The sequence below is a fragment of the Gallus gallus genome, chromosome 17 (genome assembly GCF_016699485.2).
Source record: "Gallus gallus isolate bGalGal1 chromosome 17, bGalGal1.mat.broiler.GRCg7b, whole genome shotgun sequence".
Lineage (NCBI taxonomy): Eukaryota > Metazoa > Chordata > Aves > Galliformes > Phasianidae > Gallus > Gallus gallus.
The window spans coordinates 9647486-9671946 of NC_052548.1; the positions used below are offsets into that span (position 1 = coordinate 9647486).

General features: G+C 37.5%; 1 protein-coding gene and 1 non-coding gene across 17 annotated transcripts in view; both read right to left on the reverse strand.

Moving 5' to 3' along the window:
* DENND1A (DENN domain containing 1A) overlaps window positions 1-24461 on the reverse strand; it is a 177198-nt gene that overhangs the window by 18328 nt on the left and 134409 nt on the right. For 9 of the 16 annotated variants that reach the window (NM_001396590.1, NM_001396589.1, NM_001396588.1 and 6 more), the window contains 6 exons: window positions 22320-22421; window positions 21901-21988; window positions 21303-21343; window positions 19688-19759; window positions 18578-18634; window positions 13157-13288 (listed from right to left, as the gene is read on the reverse strand). In NM_001396590.1, coding sequence (NP_001383519.1) covers window positions 13157-13288; window positions 18578-18634; window positions 19688-19759; window positions 21303-21343; window positions 21901-21988; window positions 22320-22421 — 492 coding nt within the window. Of the gene's footprint in view, window positions 1-8894; window positions 8973-13156; window positions 13289-18577; window positions 18635-19687; window positions 19760-21302; window positions 21344-21900; window positions 21989-22319; window positions 22422-24461 lie in introns of all 16 variants that reach the window. The other 7 variants (XM_040649134.2, XM_025141327.3, XM_025141322.3 and 4 more) reach the window with 1 other exon arrangement.
* On the reverse strand, window positions 1570-1763 carry LOC112530002. The gene has a single exon (XR_003071039.1). It is a non-coding gene; the product is annotated as a U4 spliceosomal RNA (small nuclear RNA).

The following is a 24461-nucleotide window of genomic DNA, read 5'->3' on the forward strand; positions in this document are numbered from 1 at the left end:
CATCCTAAAGTACAACTTTGATATTGAGATCAAGATCAAAGTTAGTATCTTTTCTGCAGTATCTTGCATACACATATTAGCACTCAAAGTGAGAAGTAGAGCCTGCAGTGAGGAGTGTGCAGGAACTCCTTCAAATGCCTGCTTGAGCAGACAACAGACCGTGCCGATGGCTGCAGCACATGGCAATGCATCCTGTGACAAAAGCCCATCAGCCCAACGGAGGGAACAGGAACCAGCAGCAGGAGTTGGGTTCTTTAGACAGAAAAAAGAAAGCTTACACAAATTACTGAAGAAGATTCCAGATTCATATTTCAGCAGTTCTTAACTTCTTATTAGCATAGTCTTTATTCCAGATTGACATTCTCATTCTGCTACCCTCATGCTGTGTCACAGTCAACACCAGCCTACCCTTTTTCAGACCATTTTCATGCTCTTCTTGCATCTCATCACACTTTCCCATTAACTCATAATTTGCACCAATTGGTTTATTCGCCCTTACTCATGTGCCAGGAGGAGTGCCAGATTGTACACATTCACTCAGCTCAGATTTTTGAGGTGGGTGAGGAAAAAAACGGCACTTGTCATGGAGAGCTGAGGCCAAAATTTTTCCAGGTGACAGCTTCCAGCTATATATTCCAAAAAAGTAAGCATGAAGTCAAAGAAAAATAGAGAGAAACGACCTGCTGGTGAGCTGAGGTGCTTACTGTTAGCCCTTCTGCATAGTTTCTCTTCTGCACCTCTTATTATGCAATTCAGTCACAGAAGTTGAGTTGTAGTGCTGAGTACTTCCCCACTTTACCTGCTCAGGCTGAGAGCATAATCTTGAAGTATATTTAACTTCTGTTGTGTGACATAGCATACTTATTTTCCGTTATGTTTCAGAATCATAATGGAACAGCTGAAAAAAAAATTTGCACTTTTCTAGTTATTTTAAATACACCCACTTATGACATAGCTACTTAGACAAACTGTTTGATGAAGCAGGAAAACAATATGCTATTATTCTCTTTCTTTTTTTTTTTCCCCCTAATGGCTCCTCTGTGTATGCTTCAGTTTGCTATTTTTTTTTCACTTTAGTTACCTGAAAATTGTGAACATTTCTGCATCACAAAATTCTCTTACGTGGGAGTTTCAAGTAACCTCCTAGCTAGCAGCGTCCTGAGCACCGCTTATTTTCCATGACTTTTAAAATTCTGGACAAAAATGTTTTGATTGATATAAGAATTAAAAGGCATCACTTAATACTGTACAAAGAAGTTGATATTATTTCTTCAGTATTAGTTCAAAGCACTGAAACATGTCTGATCAGTTTCTCCCTCCCAAGGCAAAAAACAGGGTAACTTGCCAGGAAGCACTGCAAGACTGTACCATCAACAGTATTAACTGATAAAGCAGTGGCAGTATTATTAAAGTTTGTGAAAAGAAGTGTGACAAAGACACAACAGGACAGACAGACAACACAGTAGTGAGGACTGCCTTGTAGTGAGACGGTCAATGTACTGATTGTAGGCACTGCAAGGCCATGTACAGATGAACTTTGCTTACCTACGCACACACACACTGGAGGAAAAACATGTCTGAGAAAGTAATTACTTACTACATAGTTGTTAGACAATAAAGAGAGTATTTGGGAAGATGAGAAAGTGACATTTTTTGTTACAAGAGCTAGCATATTTCAAGTCGTCATGGCGGAGTAGCACAATTAGCAATAATTGTGCCTTGGATTAACCTCATTGGCCACAATACTGCCACTGCACAAAGCCTTGCACATATCGCATTACGTATTAATTTTTGAAACCTTAAAGAGACATGAGAAGAACAATAAGACAAATCTTCACATTAACGGCAGTGTGTTCTCTCAATTATAGACGACAGGGAGACAGTACAGTTTGAACAACCAGTGATGTGAAGCACTGAAAAGAGCATAGGCAAAGGGCAGGGAGGAGTAGCTGAGATGGAGGCCCACCAAGAGGTAACAGTTATTTGTCCTTTACCAGAGTTCCATTGTTAATGTTGATGTAAATATGTGTCACCAAAATGGGACAAGCAAGTATATTTGAATTATATGAAGATCATATTTACTGGAAAAGCCACTGATTAGAAGTTAATTTGTTAATGCAGCAAAACACTCTGTTTCTGAAAGGTCAGTAGGGGAAGCTGTGTTGGATTATCAACTTAATTACCTGTGCTGTAAGGATGAAACAGCCCAGAGCTACATTGCTAAAAGCTGCTAAATTGCTATCCTAGGTATGTCCCTAAATATGTATACTATAGTGTTTTTTTCCTTCAAAGAGGAGAAATGTCTAAATTAGCACTTTCTTACCAGTAGCTGTTTACCAGCACACTTTTTTACTCTAGATATTTTCTTAATTGTTTTACTCTAAATACTTCTGAAGCACACAAGACAAAGAAAATTTGCAGGAAGCCAATTTTATGACTGCAGATATGGCACTGTTTTCTAATTACAAGACACGCAATTTTAAGCTGTGAGATGCTGGAGGAAGAAAAAAAATCTTACATTCACTTTTACACTGTAAAAATACTATTTAAAAATTATACATACCACAGATCACAAAGTAGCTATTATATATCCAAGAAACTTTCACAATACAGCAATTTAGTTTTTTATACTAGAGAAAACATTACAAAAGGATCATTTTTGTACTGTGAAGTAAGAGTTCGTGAGCAGAATATTATCTCAAACTAACTGGATGTCTGTTGAGATTTTTGTAAGGTGGTATTCAAAACAGAGTCTTTATCAGTAAATTAGAGGTGCTATTTCACATGCAGCAACAAGTGCAACTAGAAATAAATACATAAAGGAAACCCAACTAGATGAAAACTGGTTTGTCAGTTCATACAGAAAGAAGTGTTTCTCATTCTCAAGTTAGTAGTGAGGTGTGTTTCCAATGATTTCCAAAGCAAAGCTTTTCTATACAGACATCTTAATTTCTTCAGAAATTCAGGGCTGATTTATAAACTGTATGTTTTAAAGACAATGAGACATGGGATAAAGATGCACTGTCCTGAATGTACCCAAGCTCACATACATCCATGCTGCAAAGGATTTGGATCACTGACTTTGGAAAAATATGCTTGAACCTCAACTCAACATTCAATGAAGAAAAAAAAAGGGGGGTGGGGGTGGGGAGGAGAGGGGCAGGGAGATAAAATAACAGCACTGAAAAGCGTACGGCACCTAAAAAGATTCAGTACAGAAAGCAGATGGAATCTATGAAGCAGCTGTTTTATTACCCATTCAGATCCCTGCACAGCACATACACTACTTTTTACATACTCCCATATGCACAGCTCACAAACTGGTACGACAAGAACAGAGTATGCTTTACAACATATATTTTTAGTTTACACTCTAAAATACTTCAACAGAAATCTGCTGGATCCTGTGATTAAAAAAAAAAAAACAAACCTCCACGTTTTAAGAGACGTCTCATTCTTTGAACTGTAGTTGTAGATTGGGAAGGTAGCACGCAGCTGGCAAAAAAACATGGCAATGCCTATAGCTATGCCAAGAATTTATGGAAGAGAATCTGTCACAATTAAACCCTTTGATTAGTCTAATGAGAAAACAAGCACGATCCCCTTACCTTTCTAGCCAGGAATCTTCCATAACATAACATAGAAGCATACATTCAAAGAAGGAAGTGAAAGGAGCCTATAAGCTCCTGATTTCCCCAAGGAAAGGAGAACAAAGAACCTTATTTCAGGCATCTAAGTCACACCCAGTGTCCTGGGACACAGCCAAAGATTCATTCCAAGGTCACTAAGAAGAGACTCACACTTCACAGAAGGGAAAGAAGGGGCTTTCTGAAAGTTTACTTTTGCTTCTTCTCTCTTGGATGAGACCAATTCTGTCCCTCCTAATCAAAGGTTAAAAAAACCATGCATCTAGACACAGAGCACTGACAAACCATTCTCATTTGGCAGTGTTGATTACATACATGTCACACAGTACAAATAATCCCAGAATATCTAATTTTCAAGAATGTTAAATATTATAATACATCATACACAGTTTGCTTTAAATCTAGGGTTTGTAGGATACCTGCCAGATGTTGACAGGAAGAGTATACAGCAGTAGCAGTTAACTTGTAATGCTATCTGTGTCCTAATGACTTGCCACCTAGCTCCAGTGACAGAGGAGATCATGTGCAATACAAAGAAGCAATACAAAACCCACAAAAGATGATACCAATGGAGTTTCAGATTGTGCCCACTTCGTTCTTCTATTTCACTTTATCTACTGTGCAGTTGAAAATAAACCTTGCATTCAGTTCTTCTAAATTACTGTAAGAACCCTAACTGTATTAAACTAATGTTTTTCAACACTTTACAGTTTGAAAATCCCTGAAATTTTCCAAAGGAGGTAACTGTCAACAGCTTCTTATTTAACTGGCACAGATCCTAAGAATCTGCAGAACACAGCTTGAAATCCACTGTAAATTAAGCTATATGCAGTGAGCATCTCTTCCCACAGAAACACGCGTATAGAACACAAAATATTTTAGCCAAATCTAGAGTGGCTTAGGTGACTAAGAATCACTGCAGACAGCAATACAACATAAGTCAGGAGCAGGCTGGCATTAATACAGTTCCTAATCATTCTACTCTGTTTCTGCAGTGCTTTGCAATGACTCTTCTCTGAGCCTTCCGTACCGCAGTTTGCTTCAGCTCTTTGTCTAAAGGGGTAATATGCAACAATTCACTAGTTTAAATGCATATGTTGTATTTTTTTTTTGTAATCGAGAAAATATCGGAACAAAACCAAAGACATTTCTGCTTACCAACCAGACTAAGATTTCTTTGAGATACACAGACCACTGCTGCCCATTTTATTTGCTCTCCCTGTCCTTAGGGCAACCACTAGTTACTTTGCACCATATTTTTTTTCATATTTCTTCTTGGCACCTAATCCTTTGCACCAGATTTTTTTTCTCTCCCTGCAATAATGGCAGAATCCTGCATTGGTGGCCTCGGTGCCTCAAATCCCAGATGGATAACTTGGTCAACATACAGGTATGTGCATGGTAATGAGACAAATTAACACTCTGAAAATAGCATACCCCATGGACTCCACATCACACAATATACCTCAGCCTGAAAGCCGCATAACTTTCATTCGTGCAGAAATCCCAACCTCTGGTTGTATTACTGCATGATGAGAGGACCAAAAAGCAAACTCCCAAAACATACTGAACAGCTCTGTGCCCATTCCGGATTGCCAGTAAAACTGCAAGGAGGTTTTTCAAAACAATGCATAGAGATAAAATAGGGAAGGGTTTTCAGAGAGGGAGTATCTCACTGAGCAGACTTTCAAATTTCCAAAGTACTTCTATCAAAATAAAGTGCAATTTGCAGTGGCTTCTTTTCATTCTACTTCTCAACATACATAGATGGAGGCGCATGTTGGAAAAAAAAAATCCCAGACCCTAGGAATATATTTATCCCTATGTATTAAAGTCTATCCATCTACTATCTCAGCAGAGTTTAAAATCACAGCTAATAGGTTAACAACTGTTTTTCTTCCGCTTCAAATGAAGAATATCAGAAAGCTGGGGGAATATTCGGCTTCCCAATTTGTACTGACTGCTCGCTGCTACCTGCAATGTCTGTTTGACAGGACTGACATTTTGTACTGCTGTGAGATGGGAAAACGTGTGACATTTTTATTCATGGTGGCGTACGCCCTTGTAATGATCAGCCCTGGTCGATGTGCTTACTGCAGCAGCCCCGAGCCCTCGGAGAACAAACAAGAACTGGAGGTGCCAGCAGTTCGGCTGCCTTATTAAACTCCACCAGGATTCTAACGAAGAGCAACCGCTGGAAAATCTCACTGTCAAATCCTCAAGGACACTGTCAACATGGAACTAACTACATATATTTTTCATTTAAAATACTGGAAAATACAGCTATGTGATTTTAAATATAAAGAAAAAAAGTCACACTTTTCATCTGCTTTCTTTTTTAACCGGTCATTTTGTCAGTTCTACACTGGGCTTCCTGGGGGCCTGATACTGGGATTCAAACCAAGTAAACTGCTCAAATCACACGATTCAAAATGTTGGAAAATGTGTATAGCCCTTATTAACAGCTACTGCTCTCTAGTAAGTAGAATATTTGTATTAAAAAAAAAAAAGAGAGAAAGAGGAAAAGATGCTTGGCCAAACAAGCAAACACAGAGGGGTTAGCAGCTGGAAGAATCACATGCTCCATGTATTCTCTCCTTTTAATGTTCTAGTTTAATCAAGTGATTTAGAGGTCAATTCAGACAGTTCTGTCCTATCCACTTCATAAGTAGTACAAAAGAAACTTCTGGATGCTGCTCAACACTGATACACCATGCAAGTCATCCATAAGGCCTCTGAGCTTTATCTGAAGTTGTCAGTCTAGATGATTTGGTTAGCCTTGCATGCACTGACGTATTTATTTTATATGTATGTATTATTTATAAAGCACAATTTTGTTTCCACATGCCAGCAGTGACGGACCAAGAAACTCTCTACAAGATATTTGTGGGTTCCTCGACATAACAAGACTAACAAGGAAATTCTGCACAGACATGTTACAGCTGCTACTGCCTGTCACAGAGCACTACGGAGGTCAGCTCAACCACAGTATTTTCTCCATATATCCAACCATTATGGCATATAACTTGAATGTACTCAGGGCAGTAAATTTATTCTGATCATCCTTGTTTAAGAAGTGCTTGAAAAGCCAAGACAGTTGGCAAATACTAAAAGCCATAGCCCAGTATATGCTTTGTGGATGAACAGTTCTGCTGGATGCAGGAGTAGAGTCACAGAATCTTACTGCAAATTCTGAATTCCTACACAATATAAGCTACACGCATGCTATGTTGGAGTAGCTGCCGAAGACATACCTGTCTGGTTGCTCATTACAAAATACTGGCAAGTGTGTGCCTCAGAGGCAGTAACTTTTGGGTATGCACTGCAGGTGGTGTATGTATCTTCCTAAAGTGAGAGCCAGGTCTTACTTGTCAAATACTTACACGCATGACAAGAGTGCATGCCTTTTAGTTAGATAATTCGTACCCCGTGGATTGTCATTTCTGAAAATCTTGCACACCACACAGAATTTCAATCAGAGGAATCACTTTCTTGTCAATCGACATTGTTTTTATTCCCCTTACTACAAATACTGTAACCTAAGAACCTGATCAGACATTTGAGTTGTCTCAAGCATACATTAGACGGACAACACATTTTCATTCCTAGCAAAGTGACTTCTACTGAGCTACAGTGAACTTCTTTCTAAAAGGAACAGCCAAAGAAAAAAGGGAGAAGAAATGAGGATAGAAAATATGTTTTCTGAAGACAGAAGAATTTTAAGGAAAAAAGCATATACTTTTAATAAATATACAGAGAATCAAATGGAGAGAGGGAGGAAACTCTACGTGGTTCAGCAGAAAGGAACAGGGAAACAATAATGCTCATCAGTGGGGAAGAGAGGAATGAAAGCTCATTTTGTTAATGAAGGTATCTCCATTGTCAAAATAGTTCTGAGTGGGAAGGAGAAGAGGAGGCTGTCTTTGCAGTCACAGCATACAGTTGCATGAATATTGGAAAATGAACTTGTTTTCCCCTTTCCCCTTTGGTTTCTACCTCAGTGCTACACAATGCTTGCTGTGATCTGGGGAAATCTGCTATTGTTCCAATGCACTTGGGTGTGAAGGGAGTCACAGGGTCTGGCAAAGCAGCCTTCCTCCCTTCCTTACTTGCTCTCTTTTGCACTGGAGTTAATCCCTCCTTCTGCTTGCCTCTGCCTTCACTGATCCAGTTTTGCATTTCTGGAATGTAGCTGGCTCTTTTTCTCCCCATCCTCCCCCTGACCTCTTAATGCTCTTTAATCTTCTTGAAGAAGAAACCTGCCCTACAAAGCTGAGTTCTTCATTTTGCATGTCTAGGTGCAGATCATAAATGGAAAAAATGAACATTTCTGTGTAGTTCCTTTACAGCAAATGAACAAAACAGCAAATAAGGTGATTGTTTCAATTCCATGGCCCATGCAAGTTTAAAGTTTTGGACAAGTTTTTCCACAGTCTGATATGCTGCTTTATCACATGAGTACATGAGTATTCTTTCATTTGTTTCATTATTAATATCAATCTCTGAAATACTAATTCTCCCTAGTTTGCATACATAATGGAATATGACTGGATCTCTTGAGATGTATTTAGATGTCTCTTTTACATTTTATTGAGCCTTACATTTTTGCCCATAAATAAAGTATTCCATTTGCAGGTAAATAAATATAAGCCACAGAAAACAAAACATAAGCTTCAGTTGACAAAAGACATTCTAACTGTAGTAGAAAGAATTACAGAGCTGAGCAGATCTGCCATTATAACTTACTTCTAACGAAACAACATTCTTTCCTGACAAAGAATGATTTTAGCAGCTTGTTGTCATTTGCTGCTTTGGTTGTACCTGACCAGCTGGACTACTGACCGTGTAAAAATCTGCAGAGAAACAAGTTTAGATTTATTGTTAAAGAAGCCAGGCTCACCCCCTTCTATGTTTACCTACACCACTTCTCAAAGACTGATGACAATACTAGGCACAGGTAATGATCTACCAAGAACAAGGAAGTTCTTGTAGGAGGAGTCATGCAGCATTTCACAGGAGCACCATGAAGATTTGTTGAGGGGTGGAAGGGGAAGGATGCAGTATGGTTAGCAAAAACTTCATTAGGAGGATGTGCAAAACCCAAGTATGTTTTTGGAAAATAAAGTGCTCCCTTTACTCTCCAAGAAGAGATCTGCAACCTCAAAACATGAGTGCTCTGTTGGACCATATGACCACATGTTGGACCATCTCAGATTGCATAATACAACAAGTTCAGTGGAGCCATACCTGTACACACCAGGACTCACAGCTGCAGCAGTTTGAGTGACCAGTCAATGTGTCCTCTGAGTTTAGTACGTCACAAAACTGAAAAATCATTGAACATTTCCTGTCACGGCTGTGGCACACAGACACAGAGTAGGTGTTTATCACAGCTCTTCTACTGTATGAATGGCCTAGTAGAAAAAATCTTCTGAAGAAAAAGGCTTCATAAGTATCAGATTTGGATATTAAACTACCTTTCTCCTTCAGCAAAATCATCCATTCTATTTATTTACTCTCCCCTTTAGATAATGCAAAAAATAAATGCATAAGAAAAAACAGTGAAAGCCTTCTGCTCATTAAAACTCAGCAAACAATTTTGGAAGCTGCCTGGTTCCTTGAAACAGGGATACAATCAACATCATTAAGGAGATGCCTCCATTTCCCAGACTCTTTGCTTTTTGGATACAACACATATAACGTGTAAATATTCCTTACCCAAATACTTGAAGCAGATATGAGACTTTTGCCACTAAAAAAACCCCAAAACTACAAAAAAAACCCAAAAACATCTTGTCAGGATTGCTAAATCTTGCAGAAAGAAAATGCAAATGACCTATTCCATTTCTTGCATGATTTTCTCTTTTTTTTTTCCTGGTGGCATAAGAGCAGCAAATAAGAAGTCATGCTCATGTAGGGTACAGAGATACTAAAGGCCCCCCAGACAACATTCACAAACTTCTAAAATCAGACAACATTCAAATGCAATACAGATCAATCATCAGTAAATGAAAATCACAGAGTGGAATTGCTCGAAGGTTGTTAATGTCATGCTCTATATAGCATCCTCACCACTGCAGTTTTCCCACCAGTAACAGATCAGTAAAGAAAAGTGAAATTTATAGCAAAAACATAATCTCTGCAGTGTTAACATAAACGCAATCTGAAAAAACATGAAAAGGTATTTTGAACATAAAAAGATAAAACTGAAGACCAATAAGGAGAGCTAAAATCTCCATAGCCATTAAGGTGAAAAGAAAAGGACATATTTAAAACAAAAGGACCCACAAAACCTAACAAGTCCAGCATCCCAGCAGACCTCAAGGTTTCAAGCTGTGGGTCCTGTCACAGGAGCCCCTAATAGCTGCTTTCATGGACAAGGAATGTGTTTCAAACAGCCACAGTGACACAGTATTTATTTTCCACACAGGAAAAGATGACAAAGATAAATACGTATGCTACCTAAAAAGCAGGAGTGTGCACATAGAGCTGTAGCTGCCATCCCACAGCGCTGCTGAGCTGTGGGCTGGCAGTGCCCACATGGCATGGCAATGCCACATAGCTCTGTGTCAGCAAGGCGGTGGCCGCCAGAGGCTGAACATGCAGCGCGTTTGGATGTGTTAGGTAAGTTTTGGTCACGTTATAAAACAAAAAGCAGGAAGAAGGCAAGCAAAAGCAAGATATTCACAAAGGATGTTCTCTGTAGCAGAGTATTTTCTACTAAAATGAACCTCAGTTTTCCCCACTACCAGTCAGTATTACTCAGTACTACACACTATTCATTGGAATCTTTTCAGTGATTGGAAAACTACTCCCCCTTCTCCCCACTCATTAAGCCCTGGCAGTCTGTACTGTTCTTGCTACTTGTTGAGTAACTGCATTGCCTCAGAGTCCCTCAGAGCTCCTTATACCTGCCTGATCCGAGGGTTCACATTAAAGCTACACCCTGTGTAAGCCAAAGAGCACGCAAAGTCAAAGAGAAAGAGCTGTGGTCACGCTCTTCCACTGCAGTCTCCTCCTGTAGTCTCACCAAGATCACTTGTCCTTGTCCTAGGCAATCTGCCTAAAATCCTTTTCATAACCAACAAGAGCTTTTGCACAGTGTCTTAGTATTACAGAAATCAATATTAAAGCAATTCTGCAATAAACTTTTAAAACAATGTCTGATAACCACTCACCAAAATTAGGTACTACACTCCAAAATCTCATACAGTTAGGTAATTGTTGCTAAATGTTTGAGCACAGTCAGTTGAAGTGCTATACATTCAGAGACAATTTAAGATATTTTACTGGTATTTTTTGTACTCTAACGACTGCAGATACACAACTGTATTTGGAAAAGCTGAAAACCAACTCACTATATGGTGAGAGATAATGAGTTAAAATTAAAGGTTGCTACTGGCTTGCTAGCCCATCCCCCTTTAGCTAATCTGTCATGTAATGAAGAGAAGCACCTAGCATAGGACAGCTAGCTGCCGGCTCACTTACAGCAAGCTGATTAAGAATGTTCAACCAACAGCAGACTGCAGACCTTTCCAACGAAAATAAATAGACTGTATGCAAATGTGTTTGTCACTTTGACAGCATGTCTCAATTAAAGCATCTCGCTGCTGTTGGTAGGCTCTCTCACTGCAGTGGTATGGACGAGGCTTACTGCATTACTGATACACAGGGCTTGACCCTAATCCGCATGCATGCATTTTAAAAAAGTCTGCCTTTGCCATATATATCAGCATAATACTAGCAGACATAGAAAGCAAGTGACAATGAGAAAAAAGCCTCTTTCATCCTCTTCAGTTTATAAGAACTGTGAATGCACAAACAGCCCTTATTTCAGAGTTCTTGTGGCTTTTTAATTGTTCCCACCTACTGTATTCTAGACAGAGTTAAAAGTGACGCCAAAATCTCTCCCTTTAATCACTAGTTAGAAGCCATCTCCCATTTAAACAGTAAATGCTGCTTTTTTTCCTCCCAAAAGCCTTAATTTGTATTTCATAAACCTGACCATCTTTGCCTTTTGAATGAAAGTATGATTTAATTTTCAGTTTGGCATTGGGCTATTGGGAAAAAGGACAAAGGCTGTAAGTGAGATAGCCGTACAACTGCAAAGCTGGCTGATTTTTTGGAAAGCAGCATTTGTAACGTAATGTCAGCAGTAGGCATTCAGCACGCAAGTCGTTCACCGCAGCCAGAGGTTCACGAAAGCTATTGTGTTTTTCCTTTTGACACAGAGAAAATGACCATTCAAAAATCTCATGAATTTAAGTTCACAATTTCCACTTGATTATTCATTTCATTAATCACTAAAAAGCTTTAACCATCCATCTTTCATAAAATCTCTATCTGGATTTTTGGCTGTGCTAAATGAATTGAGATCAGTACGCTTCTCCAGTAGTCCCGGTTCTTCTCAGCTGTATTGGCACAGAAAGTAAGTGACAAATAAATTGCTACTGCAAATATTTAATTGGAAGAGAATCTGTTTTTGAAAAAAAGCTCCCAAGAAATTACATTCAGCACACCAGAAAAAGTTCTGAAAGAAACAAATCAAATCCTAAAACGATACCGACAACATTGCTCTGAGCAATGATCATAGCTTATGTACTCCTGCCTAGTACCTAACCAGTCAGTGCAGTTTCTATTAATAAATACTTATCTAGAAGTCTGGTTTGCTTCACATTTTGTAATTATCATCCATTTTATAATTTTTTTTAAAGTCACATTATGTTTCCTTAGGAAAAATCAAATACTAATGTCTGCTTTTTGATCATGATTTGATACATGCACGATATGTACAAAGAAAGAAAATAATTGAAAGAAAATAATGTTATTTTTGAGTCAAGCAGCACTTAACAGGGGAACACTGGCAAACTGGTAGTAAATATTGTATGTTTTTCCATAATAATCACAGCAAATTCAACATTTTCTAAATAATTAGCTCTTAAAAACACACTCACTCTTCTGCAAACATATCGAAATAAACATTTTTAGAGTAACTAATGTGCATATCTCAGTTGTCAATGCTGAAATAGAGCACATAAATAAGCTATTAATTGATTTTTTCATCTTAGTTCATCACCTTTAATTTTCAAAGAATGTTAAAATGCTTTAATAGTTGGATGTTCCATATTGACACTAATGATCTGTCTGGATAACAGAGATCATTTTAAATTATACATACTCAGACCTGGGGGCTGTAGTAGTTTGCATGCTAAAATGAACTGCAAAACATCTTATAAAATTGCTACAATATTTTTTTCCCCCTAAATTGACATAGGATTTATTTTCCTTAAAACCATCATATGAACAAAAGGAATCCATGAGCTACAGGCAACAGGTTTTTAAAATGCCATTTATACAGATATTACATAAATTAATGTGTAACAGCATAACCAGTCACAAAAACAAACAAACAAACAAACAACAGGCATATTTATTGTTTTAAGCTTTCTCTGAATTACTTTCGCTCCTTCCTGGGTCACACAGTTTAAAAACCTAACACCAACACGTACCTGACCAAAATGTACTGTGATTGGTCTTCTGTCCTCTCTTAATTTAGTGTCCTTCTTTTCAACCAATGGAGAAGGTGCTGGTCTTGGTAGAGACTGCTCTGGTGCTGCAGAACACCCATTCTCAGCTATGTCCTGCGTAGAAGAAAAGGTGAATAGCATGGCCAAAAACTTTCTTGATTAATAGTAAAAAGCACAAAGAGGAACACTATAGGATAATTTGACTACCCACTCTTATATGTGCAAGAAGAAAAAAAAGTATAGAAAAGAAAACCTCAATAGAATAAAACATTTCACTGCATTTTGTCAATCAAACGTACTGTAAACAACCACACTGTCCTTCAAATACCAATGCTTCATGTAGATACATTCAATAAAATGTCTGACTTAAACATGAAAAAGCTAGAAAATACATACTGAGAACAAAACATAGCTCCAAATTTTCATTCTATGAACAAAGTCAAGAGAAACCTAGGAACAGGGCTATTCCATTTGTTGATTGGTTGCTGTGGTTTGTTTGTTTTTTTTTTTAATTTAATTTTATTTATTTATTTTGCAAATGAAAACAGTAATTCTACTCACCTACTTTACAGAATGATCTGTAATAGAACAATTACTTGTTGAAGTAGCAAGGAGAGATCAAACTCTCAGCTTAGTTAACTTTGTATCTCATCTTTGAGTCTATGCATAACTGAGCGTGCCTGCAGGAGATTATATAAAACAAACTGCTGTGCAGCAGGATGCTTTTTTGCTTTGTTTTGCTTTTGAGGTTACTCCTCATCTTCAGAAGTAAAATGACCCATCAGTCTAGGTTACAAGACTTGGAAAGTGTATGGATGGTATGTCTAACACAGGTTTTGAAAAAGACAAAGACATGCAGACACAAGGAATCAGAAGAGGAGAAAAGAGTTTGAAAATCAGTTGAGAAACAGTCTGTAACGCAGTGGGCCCCAAACCTTAAATCTCTTTGCAACAATGTCAAGGAAATAATGCTTGGTAAATATAGAGAGAAACCTGCACACACTGTAGCTCTGCAAGACTGACCTAAGGTTGGCTGCTGACACACACATTGCTTTGATTCACTGACCTTTGACATGCCCCCTCAAGTTTCCGTCTTGCTAAGGTACAATAATGAGACATGTAAGCTGATGGCCAATTAGAAATGGTTCCTTTGGACACAGACTGACCTAATGTGTTTAGGTCAAATGAAACAAAAAGCTGGATGGACTTTCTAAGGGGCTTTGTCTGCTCCACAGAGAAGCTGAGAGACCTTTTTAGATCCAGCCGGTAGAGCAGTGGTTCACCACGATGGGCATAAGGATCATGGGGAAATTAACAACTTCTTAAGGTCAAACTAGAGAGAAAAACTTTTTCCTCCCCTCTCCCCCACCGGCAGCACGACGCTACCTTTTCTTGACAGAATACATCCATGTACATTGAATTAGTAACAAAGCCAGAAGACAACTCGACGATGACAAATGTAAGTTTCTGTCAAACTCATACTTCTGCTCCAAAACAGCACCAAACTACCTAGGGGCCTGGTCAGTTTTGGAATCACATCACCTGTTGCAGCAACACAACTGTTCTGAAATGTAACACAATATATTACATACAATATATATTGTAACAAAACTTTTAATACAGCCTAGCCATATTAAAGGCGCACCAAGCCAAGCTCTGGGCCCTTTGTGCGCACACTACTCGCACATCCAACACATCCAAAGCCGCCTGGAACGCACAGCTTGTGTGCACAAATGACTTAAGAACTGCAGTGGACCACAGTGCTGAAAGGCCTTGAAAATGCCATCACCTTTCCTGATACTGCTAAAAGAAAAGCAGAGTAACATCTGCATGCCACTTGAGGGAGCGGATTTCCAGCCAGGATGCTGACTCGTGTTTCCATATCGCTTTTGAGATCAGTGTTGGGACTTCATCTGCGCTGGTCAAACATTTCTTATTTGCTTGGAGCCTGCAAGCAGTTCTTTGCACTGCCATACACCATTCTGTGTGGATGATGTCCTAAGTCTGACTGCTCAGTTCTGATACATCCCCAGCACGGGATTTTGTATGAGCCAGTAAGACATTCCAGAAGTAGCTTAAGTCAACTGTCATTCAACAGAACAAAAAGCCTTAAAAGTTATTCTTTACTTTTAAAAACTCCAGAAATACAAAAACCTAACAATGTCTCAGTGTCTTTTTAATAAAAAGAAGGTATAATATGAGAATATTGTGAAAACAAAAGAAGACCTTTTACTTCAGGAAAATAACATATTTTATGAATTAGTGGATAAAGACTGTCACACTCTGTAGTTAACTCAGTATATAAATGGCGCTTCCCCTAACAACTATCTGTCCGGAGATGGTCTATGCTACCTATTTATTTTGAAGGTGAAACTTCAGAGCAGAAGCAAGATATAACTAGACATACGTAGTTTAAGCTGAATAAGGTTTTCATCTCCTTAAAAATGCATTATTAATTTTTCTAGAGATCTTATATAATGGAATACAAATGCTGTCTATTAGAAGCACAAGAAACACGTGCTGGAACATCCTTGGGTTATTTCCTAAACCTTTAAATGAGATGTTTCCATCTGCACTGATAATAAAGCACTGACAACAGCCCATTGATAACAGACATTAACTAGAGCCACACGGGGCTCTACTAAGTAAAATAGTGTTGAATACATTAATGCCAAGTGCCCTACCATTTATATAAATTGTCTTATCCATAAGCTTTCAGTGAGTTACATTCTCCTTTCTGAAAGTTGAGGATGGTACCATTCACATTCCTCCTTCTTCCTATTTCTATGTAGTTAAGCTTCAAACAAGCCAATAACAGAGTGACTTGACCACCATGGTCCATTTGTAAAACAGAAAAAGCAGCGTTTACAAAAGGGGTAAAAAAAAAAAAAAAAAAAAAAAGAAAGAAAGAAAAAGAAAAAGAAGAAAAAAGTTCTGTAGCAGATATAAAATAAAGCTACCATGCTGTATCTATTAACAATTATTTGCTATCACTCATAAGAATCCTCTGAAAACTATTTCTGTTGCTTTGAAATACTGTACCACAAATGAACAAGGGATGGAAATAGAACCCCATTCAATCTCTACTATCATATTAAAGAAGGACCTTACACACACCACAGTGACCTCTCAACAGGTCAATCCTGCATCTCCCATTTGCAATTCAAACCCAAGACTGGAGCAGACCAAGGGCAAAATGGGCTCTTGATTATATTTAAGAGGTCATCATTGCTATGCAGAGTTGCAGGAAGCAGACCTCTAGCTTTATTGCATTTTTAAATTCTGTCTTGTACAGAAGCTGCTCGTATTTGGCAGTGAAAACTGGAAAAAGGATGTTTATATTTGACTTTTCCTTACCAGTGGCCTTCATACTTTCTGCATTAATAATGGGAAATAATATTTTAAAATGCAGTGAACAGTAAGTTCAGTTTAAAAATAACCTCGGGTTATCTACAGAATATGAAAGACTGTCACCCCAAATTTGGCAAAAATTTAGCATTTAACAACACCAGAATTACAAACACAAAACATCTGTACATACTGTAAGCAAATACATGAAAAATATAATGTGCACCCTCACCCATTTCCACCTAATGGATTTAGAAATAGAGTAGCATAGACAGCTAGATTAAAAAAAATACATGAAGGTGGCCAAACCAGTTTTTGCTATTACCACCTTAAACAGAGCGGTATCTTTTTAGAATTATTTTCTCATATTACATTTAAAATGGAGAAGAGGATGGTAAAGAACAGATCTACTGAAGGAGGAAGAGGTAGAACAGTATGTGTCAGCTACCTATAGAAGTCTTTTAAGCCCTTGTGAAAACGTACATTGAATAATCACGTTTCACTGCTTTATAGAAATGCCACATAGTAAGGAAAGTGAAACAAAATTGGGCTATTTATTTGTAAATGTTGTATGTGTTTTTTAAAAGGGAATGCCTGCTGCTTGAAGGACTAGGAAGACAAAAATAATAAAACAAAGCAATGAAGGAACATTTCTCAGCCTTTTATACAAATGTCACAGAATAGCATACAATTATATTAGCATTTAAGATACAGGAAAACAATCTGGTTATTTTACACACCACCAACTGCTTCAGAAATGCACATGAGAAGGGCAAGCACTTTATTATTCATGAAGGTTATGTCCAGAAGTGAAACACATGGAATTATATATAAATTTCCATGCACGAGAAAACTGTTTCATGTTTCTATTTAGTATTTTCATATTATACCATAAGTGGTCACATACAAAGTAGTAAATATGATGAAATGAAATAGAATTAAAAGCATCTGAAGCAGTTTTATCTTTCCACAAACCTCTCACAGTCTGCTAGAGTATTTACAGACTGTGCACTGTACATGAAGTTAATTTCATGAGTTTATAACCTTGCAACAGGAGAACCCCTTTGTATTAATATTCTGTGTACACGTTAAGGCAAATTTCTACTTGTGCTATATGGAAACATTTGCAGTACTATCTTAAGATGATGGTTTAGAAATTTAGTGAAAAATGTACTGCTAACACAGACTAAACACACACACACACACACACACAAACACACCACTCTGTTATGCAACAAATTCTAAATAAGAACTTACATTAACAAATATATTATATTAACAAATTAGCTATCTTGCTTTTCCACAACTCTCTAGTTGCTCCGCTTCAAAGGATAAACAGAGTATCTGAAGTAAACCAAGGCAGAATCAACTATTCATCCATAAGGCATGTATCAGAACGACCATGCTTCTGGCTTAAAACAAGCAATGAAAATTGGATGACACTTTTCTCAAACACAATTCAGTGTTCTGGGAATTGCACTGTTTACAAACAAAAACAGATTCAGAGAACAACAAACAGTTTGAGTATTTTTTGCAGCAAAAATTCAGATTTGAATTGAACATAAACACTTAATTCAATTCCTTCTGCCTAAACTTTGCAGTATATGGTCATGGAGTGTATAAATCCTTTGCCCAGTGAGAGATGCTGTGCTATTTTTCCTGCAGTAAGAAGAACATCCGCCATTTGGAAGAAGTTCACTGCCATTTCTGTAAGAAAGATCTCCCAGTTCATGCAAAGTCCCCTTCCATAATGCCCCAGCAAAATGGACAGGAGATGGACCACTCCAAATAGAAAATTCTACTTTCTGGCTTTTGTGGGTTTAAGTCAGTCTTAACGTGTTTGAAGACTGTTGGTTTTTTTTGTTGTTTTGTTTTGGTTTTTTTTTGGTCTGTGAATATTTGTAACAGTGTGAAAAATCCAGGACAGCTGGTAATGCATTTTGAAGTGTGCTAACAACACTGTATCAAACAGCTTCCTATTGATCACATAATGCTTTTTGTGACTAAGTGTTTCATACATGGTGCTTATACATTTTGAATAAGAACTTCAAGTACCTTTTGCTTCAAGCGGTTTTTCACTTCTTTTATTCCCATTTTTGCATGATCTTTTGCCTGCATGAAAAATTAATTTAAGTTAAAATCTCCTTCTATTTCTAGCAGTAACTATGCCTGATATCAGTACATCAAGATTCACCTTCCCTGGTTACTAAAAATGGCAAGGAAAAAATTGAATCTGATACTGAAAACATACTGAAACAAATAGAAAGCTAAAACAATAATAAAGAAATACTAAGCATACATTCAATTTTACAGAAATTTTGCTTTCTGCTTTGATGCCAGAGGCATCTTTCATCTCTTCACATTCTACACCCTCTGTCCTTCCCCCTACCTATTTATCTTTGCTACTGGTTAATGATCAATACCTGCAAACTTCTTCCTGGATGTCTGTTCCATTTAGTAGAACCAATTTCATCCTACTCATTTCTCTCAGGTTGGAGAAAAGCAGGAAAAGAAAAATAGTTATCTCAATGCTTTTTGTAGCATTATTTCCTAAAACTGAGCTCACAGAAGAAATCCGCACTTGTTTCTGTGCTATTTTACCTTGCACAGTGAAACTGGCAGCCACACATGACAATACAGTAACATGCTACTGTTTGTTAACAGAACCAAAAACATTTTCATTTAAAGAATAACTCAGTAAGTTGGACTCTAAATAAGTATGCATAAGAAATCTCTAGGGAAAATTAATTGACATTTAGAAAAGATGGAACAATTTGGAAAATGAGAGGATTCCCTTATTTCGATGAAACTGCATGCGGAGAAACCTGAGGTAACAATGATTTCCAACTGAGTAATGATGAGATGGTAGAGCTGCTTAGCAGAGTACATAGCCACTATTTTCCAGAAATAGTTGTATTCAATAAATAGAATGTATCATCTATACTTACAAAAGAAATCGCATGTTCTCATTCTCCACTGCATTTCAATTATGTTTAAATTTCAAAATGACTTTTCTATTTAAATTTGAAATTGAAATGAATACATATTTTAAATAATTTTTTGAGTCCAAGAAAATGAATTCAAGCCTTGAGTTTCATTTGAAAGGTTAAAACAGGATTATAATTAGACTCTTATCTCAGTAGTAAGCCAATACTTGGTACTTACGAACTTATAGACAGTCTTCATGGCAGGGTTAGCTTTGGTCTTTACTGTGTTTAAAATGGCTCCACTTCCTTTCTACAATTATAGTAACAATGAAATAAATTTTATCAAAGCTCCTTAAAGCCAACAGCAGTCCATTCTTAACTTTAACAAAGCATTACCTAATGTCTATTAGCAGAGCTCAGTATTACAATCTTAAATGAAATGAGAAAGAACAAAAGTAAAAACAGATTGAATTCTTCTTTCTGTTTCACTGGAGGAACCCTGACTCTGTTTAACAGAGTGGTTTTCAAATTAAATTTCTTGCTGTAACAACAGGTCAACTCATAAAACAGTATTATTTTAACAGTATGACTGTTCCACTCACCCTCAACGTGTCCTGTACATTGCATTAAAATTCTAACCATGTTTAAGAAAAAAGTATCCTACCAAATCAATATCTGAGGCAGAAAACTCAGTTTCGGGAAACTCTAAATATTCAATTGGAAAAAATATATATATTTAATTTTTCCTTTTGTAAAATCTAAGTGGATAAAGGGATAAATAGAAGGAGAAAGAAATCTTAACTACTAAACAATCCTAGAGAAGCTGATTTGCATACATAATAAGCCATAAGGAAGCACTATGTCAGACAGAATAATCCGTTGTTTTTTTATACATCTTCCACACACCATTGACTATTGCTGAACAGTACCTCGCTTGATAGAAGAAATGGGCAAAACTGAAAGAATCAAATCTTATAAAACTTTGTTTTCCTATTTTTGTGCAAAATCATACTTCCAGACATCAGATGCATAAGCAAACAATTTTAAAAATTGCTACATATGTTTCCACAGAACAACTGCTCTTTAACAAAAAATATCAAACATCAAACGTAATTACACAGATTTTCATATTAACTGTCAGCCATTCACCATCCCTATAATTTTAAAATCGTCATCCTATGTATTTATTTATAGTAATGTATGTAGGTTTTTTCATCCAACTACACTATGAGATTTTACATCATAAGGTATAGTTCATCCAAAATTATCAAGATAATACTGGGCCCAGCCTTTTTGTATAAGGAACATAATTCCATTCATAACCAGAAAAAAAGGCAAATGGAATGGTACAAAAACAAGTCTGTCAGGAAAGAAACTGACCCTTCCTACTGACTTATACTCTTAGATGAGAAATATTTTACCTTTTGATACATCATATCATATTTTAGGCATTAAAAGAGATGTCTAAAATCAGGTGTCAGTTACTACTATGACTAACGTTTTGCTGTGGCAATGGTCCCTCTCTCTTTTCCATTAGTAAGGAAGGATAAAACACATTACTTTCTCAAATGACAATAACTTATTTCTATCTGTTTCCAAGACAGGTAAGAAGTGGTGTTCAAAAACATGAGAATTCCTATTTTGATTTTAGTGTATATTTTCTTTTTTCTTTCTTTTTTTTTTTTTTTTCCCCCACCTGAAGAGTTTGTTAGTTTCTCACAGCTACGCTCAAATTCATCACAGCTAAACCCTGCAGGAAACAAGTTAGTCTTGTTCTCGACTACAGTCATGCAGAACTGTTCAATGGTCCAGTGAGAGTTAGAATGCCTGTTGGAAGAGTTTTGTGTTCTTACCCTTACTGTAGAGAGCCACTGGAGGTACAATTTGTCACTACCTAGACAGAACCACAAAAATAAAGTGTAACTCTCCCACATGGAAAGCAAGCTAGAAATGCAAAGTGTTAGCACTCAGTGGTTCTATTCTAGCATGAATACTACAGGAGAGGATAATCACCCTTTCATTTTACTGTAAACAACAAAACCAAAAACTGATCAGGTATTTACATTTTTTCTTTTACTTGCTATCTGAACTTTCTTTCAGGCATTTGAGAGCGCTGAGATTTTTTAAGGTTGCCAAAAGAAACTTCATGTGACTCTGGCTAAAGACAAAGTTTTTTTTTCAGTGTCCTGCACTGCAATAACTCTTTCAGTTGTACTTCAACCGAGTGGTAAAGCTGAGGTTTTGTAAGGCCAAACAGATTTTATTCAGACTATGGTAAGATACTCAAAGTTCCTTAAGCAAAAACAAAAACTTAAAATTTCAGATACTTTAACCTACAGAGCAATCACTGTTAATTAGGTGAGTGCAAACAATGAGCCACTGTGTCATGATAGCGCAAAAACAGTAAGTCAGGGACAACCTCTGAAATTACTTTAAAGGACTGTTGCTTACCTGCATACTCTCCCATATTTATCTCTTCTTCAAAAGCATCACTGAAGCCCTCTCCGGAGTTAAGAAGATCCAGGCGGCCATCAATGAACTACAATATCAGCATTAAAAGAAAGTGTTTTCCAGGAAGATTTTATTCTACATTTGCAGCAGTAAGGGCAATGTTCTCATAAGGAAGGGACTCGGAAAGGGAATGAAAATACAGAAGAAAAATAAAAAATTGGCAAAATGTTTACCAAAACAAAATGGTTTAAAAAAATAGCATTTGTCCGTACATCTATGTTCTCAGCCTTCTTGAGGCAGTAACATCATATTCAACAATAATATGCTTTCTGCACAATAAAGAAAGCAATTAAAAAAACAGCTGTACTGCAAAATACTCTGCTTCTACATTAGAGCAATTAGAGCAATGAAGCCAGTACCTGCTTAAAGAGCTGGAGCTGAATGGCATTCTGAAGGAACTGCCTCATGACAGCAGAACGATGGGACACAAATGTTTCTTCACAAAACGTGATGGGTTCGCCCTGCAGAGTTCAGAGGATTAAGCACCAAAGAAGCCTGTAAATGAATCCATTTAAATACACTGTCTCCATTTTATCTACCTCCCTTCCAAAATAAATAGATAAATAAAACTTGCATTAAGTTCAGTAAATTGCAGCTTATTTCCAGGTTTTAATCTGGTAACTGAGAAACCAGTTGGAAACTGTGGCAAATTATGCATCATCAAAATAAAACACATTCACTTTCCACACATGCTAATAAAACTGGGGAAGGATCTTTCATCAGTCAAAATAGGTAATTTTACTTAATGTTCCCAAAATATGACACATGGTCATCTACATTTTGTGTATTGTGCTCATCTTTTTTCAGTTAACCTGCACAAACAAGTCAGCAATGTCGACTCAGTTCTCTCCACAGTTCAGAAAGATTACACTTTCATACACTGAATTGAGTGAAATTTCCCTTTTTCACATCCTTGTTGGCAAAAGACAGAGATTGTTTTGCAGATCTACTTTTATCTTATTTTAATGAGTTATGTTAATGCTGAAGTCTGCTGTGCATCTGCCACAAGGGCACAAATTACCTCCACGCTTAAATCGACAAATAGCAAGTGTAGCAGTGTAGCAAGCAAATATATTTACTGAATTAAAACCAAGAAAGTAGCAAAGCAGGATAAAATTATACTGATGTATAATTAATATGAAGGCTTTTTCATAACCATGTTAAAATGCACTTGTTGTTTTTTTATCTGTTGAGAGTTTAGAATCAACATTAGATAGTAAAAAAAAAAAACCTGAAAGCACACCTTTAAGTGTGCGCTACCACTGCATTTCCAAAAACCTTCTGTATTAGAAACCTGGTTTGCCATTGGCCCCTCAAAGGCAGGACAGCAAGGTGACCGAAGGGCCTACTCACAGCCCCACCCACTGCACTGCTGGAGGGTGCTGGGTTTTCCCCATTAGCCTCTGCAGGAAGCTGTCACGTAACCACCGAACTGACCCTGCCACTGTCACCAAATGGTGCAAGCAGTTCTGTCAGTTTTTAATGCAATTTGTGAGGAATGTGAAGGATTTATTTGGCTTAAAAGAATCAGAATGTAGTAAGATAAATGCTCCTGACCCCAAGGAACAGGACCACCAGAATCACCATGAGACTTTGTGACATCCCTCACCCTTAATCCCGCAGCCAACAACAAATGCCAGAGGTCACAGGGTGTTCTTAACCTGAGGAAAGGACCCATCCCAAGTGAGCATCTGAACAATCGTATGAGCCTGGCTGGATCTATCCCAGATAGAAGCCACTCCTAGAACAGTTTACCTTTTCCTGGAGCCAAAGAATTTCCAAGATTTTGGAGAAGAGAGCAGGTTTCTTATGTGACAACTATCGTTTCAGAATGGTTAACCTTATTTAAAAAAATACCAAACTGCCTTCGACTGACAGTAGCAGGTATTTACTTGATCAGTGTGCAAAAGGCTTTCACAATAAAGGCTGCACAAAAACCATTTGTGGCTAACATAGACAAAATCTTGAGTGTGAAAACAGCAGAAACAATACCACAAAGAAAAGCATAGATTTAGCCCATGATCAGATTGGAGTAGTAGTTCACTACAAGAAGGTTTAGCTTTCATTTAATCCTCACCTTCAAACTACTACAAGGAACACAAGCTCCTTTTCCTATAACCTACAACGTAACATTTGCCCCATGGCAGAGGAATGTGAGCACCGCAGACAGAAGTAGGCTCTGCCCAGCAGAAACCCCTCCAGCACTGCTGTGCCCAGAGCCAGCAGTTCCTCGTGCCCAGCTGAGCCTCACAACGCTCTTCACAGCACATGCACAGCAGCTGGGGAGAGCAGTACGGTGCTATGACACTTCCTCCCCAAAGTACTAATGACTGAGTTTGTTCATTAGGTTGATTAGACCTTTTGACTTTTTAAGAGCCAATTCAGGCTCAACTGCTGCTGGATGATAGGAAAAACTTTAATCATCAAGGTCAAGCGTGAGCTTTTCAGCTCAGAATGCATTAGTACCTCCCATCCTCCACGACCTCCAGAAAGGTGAACAC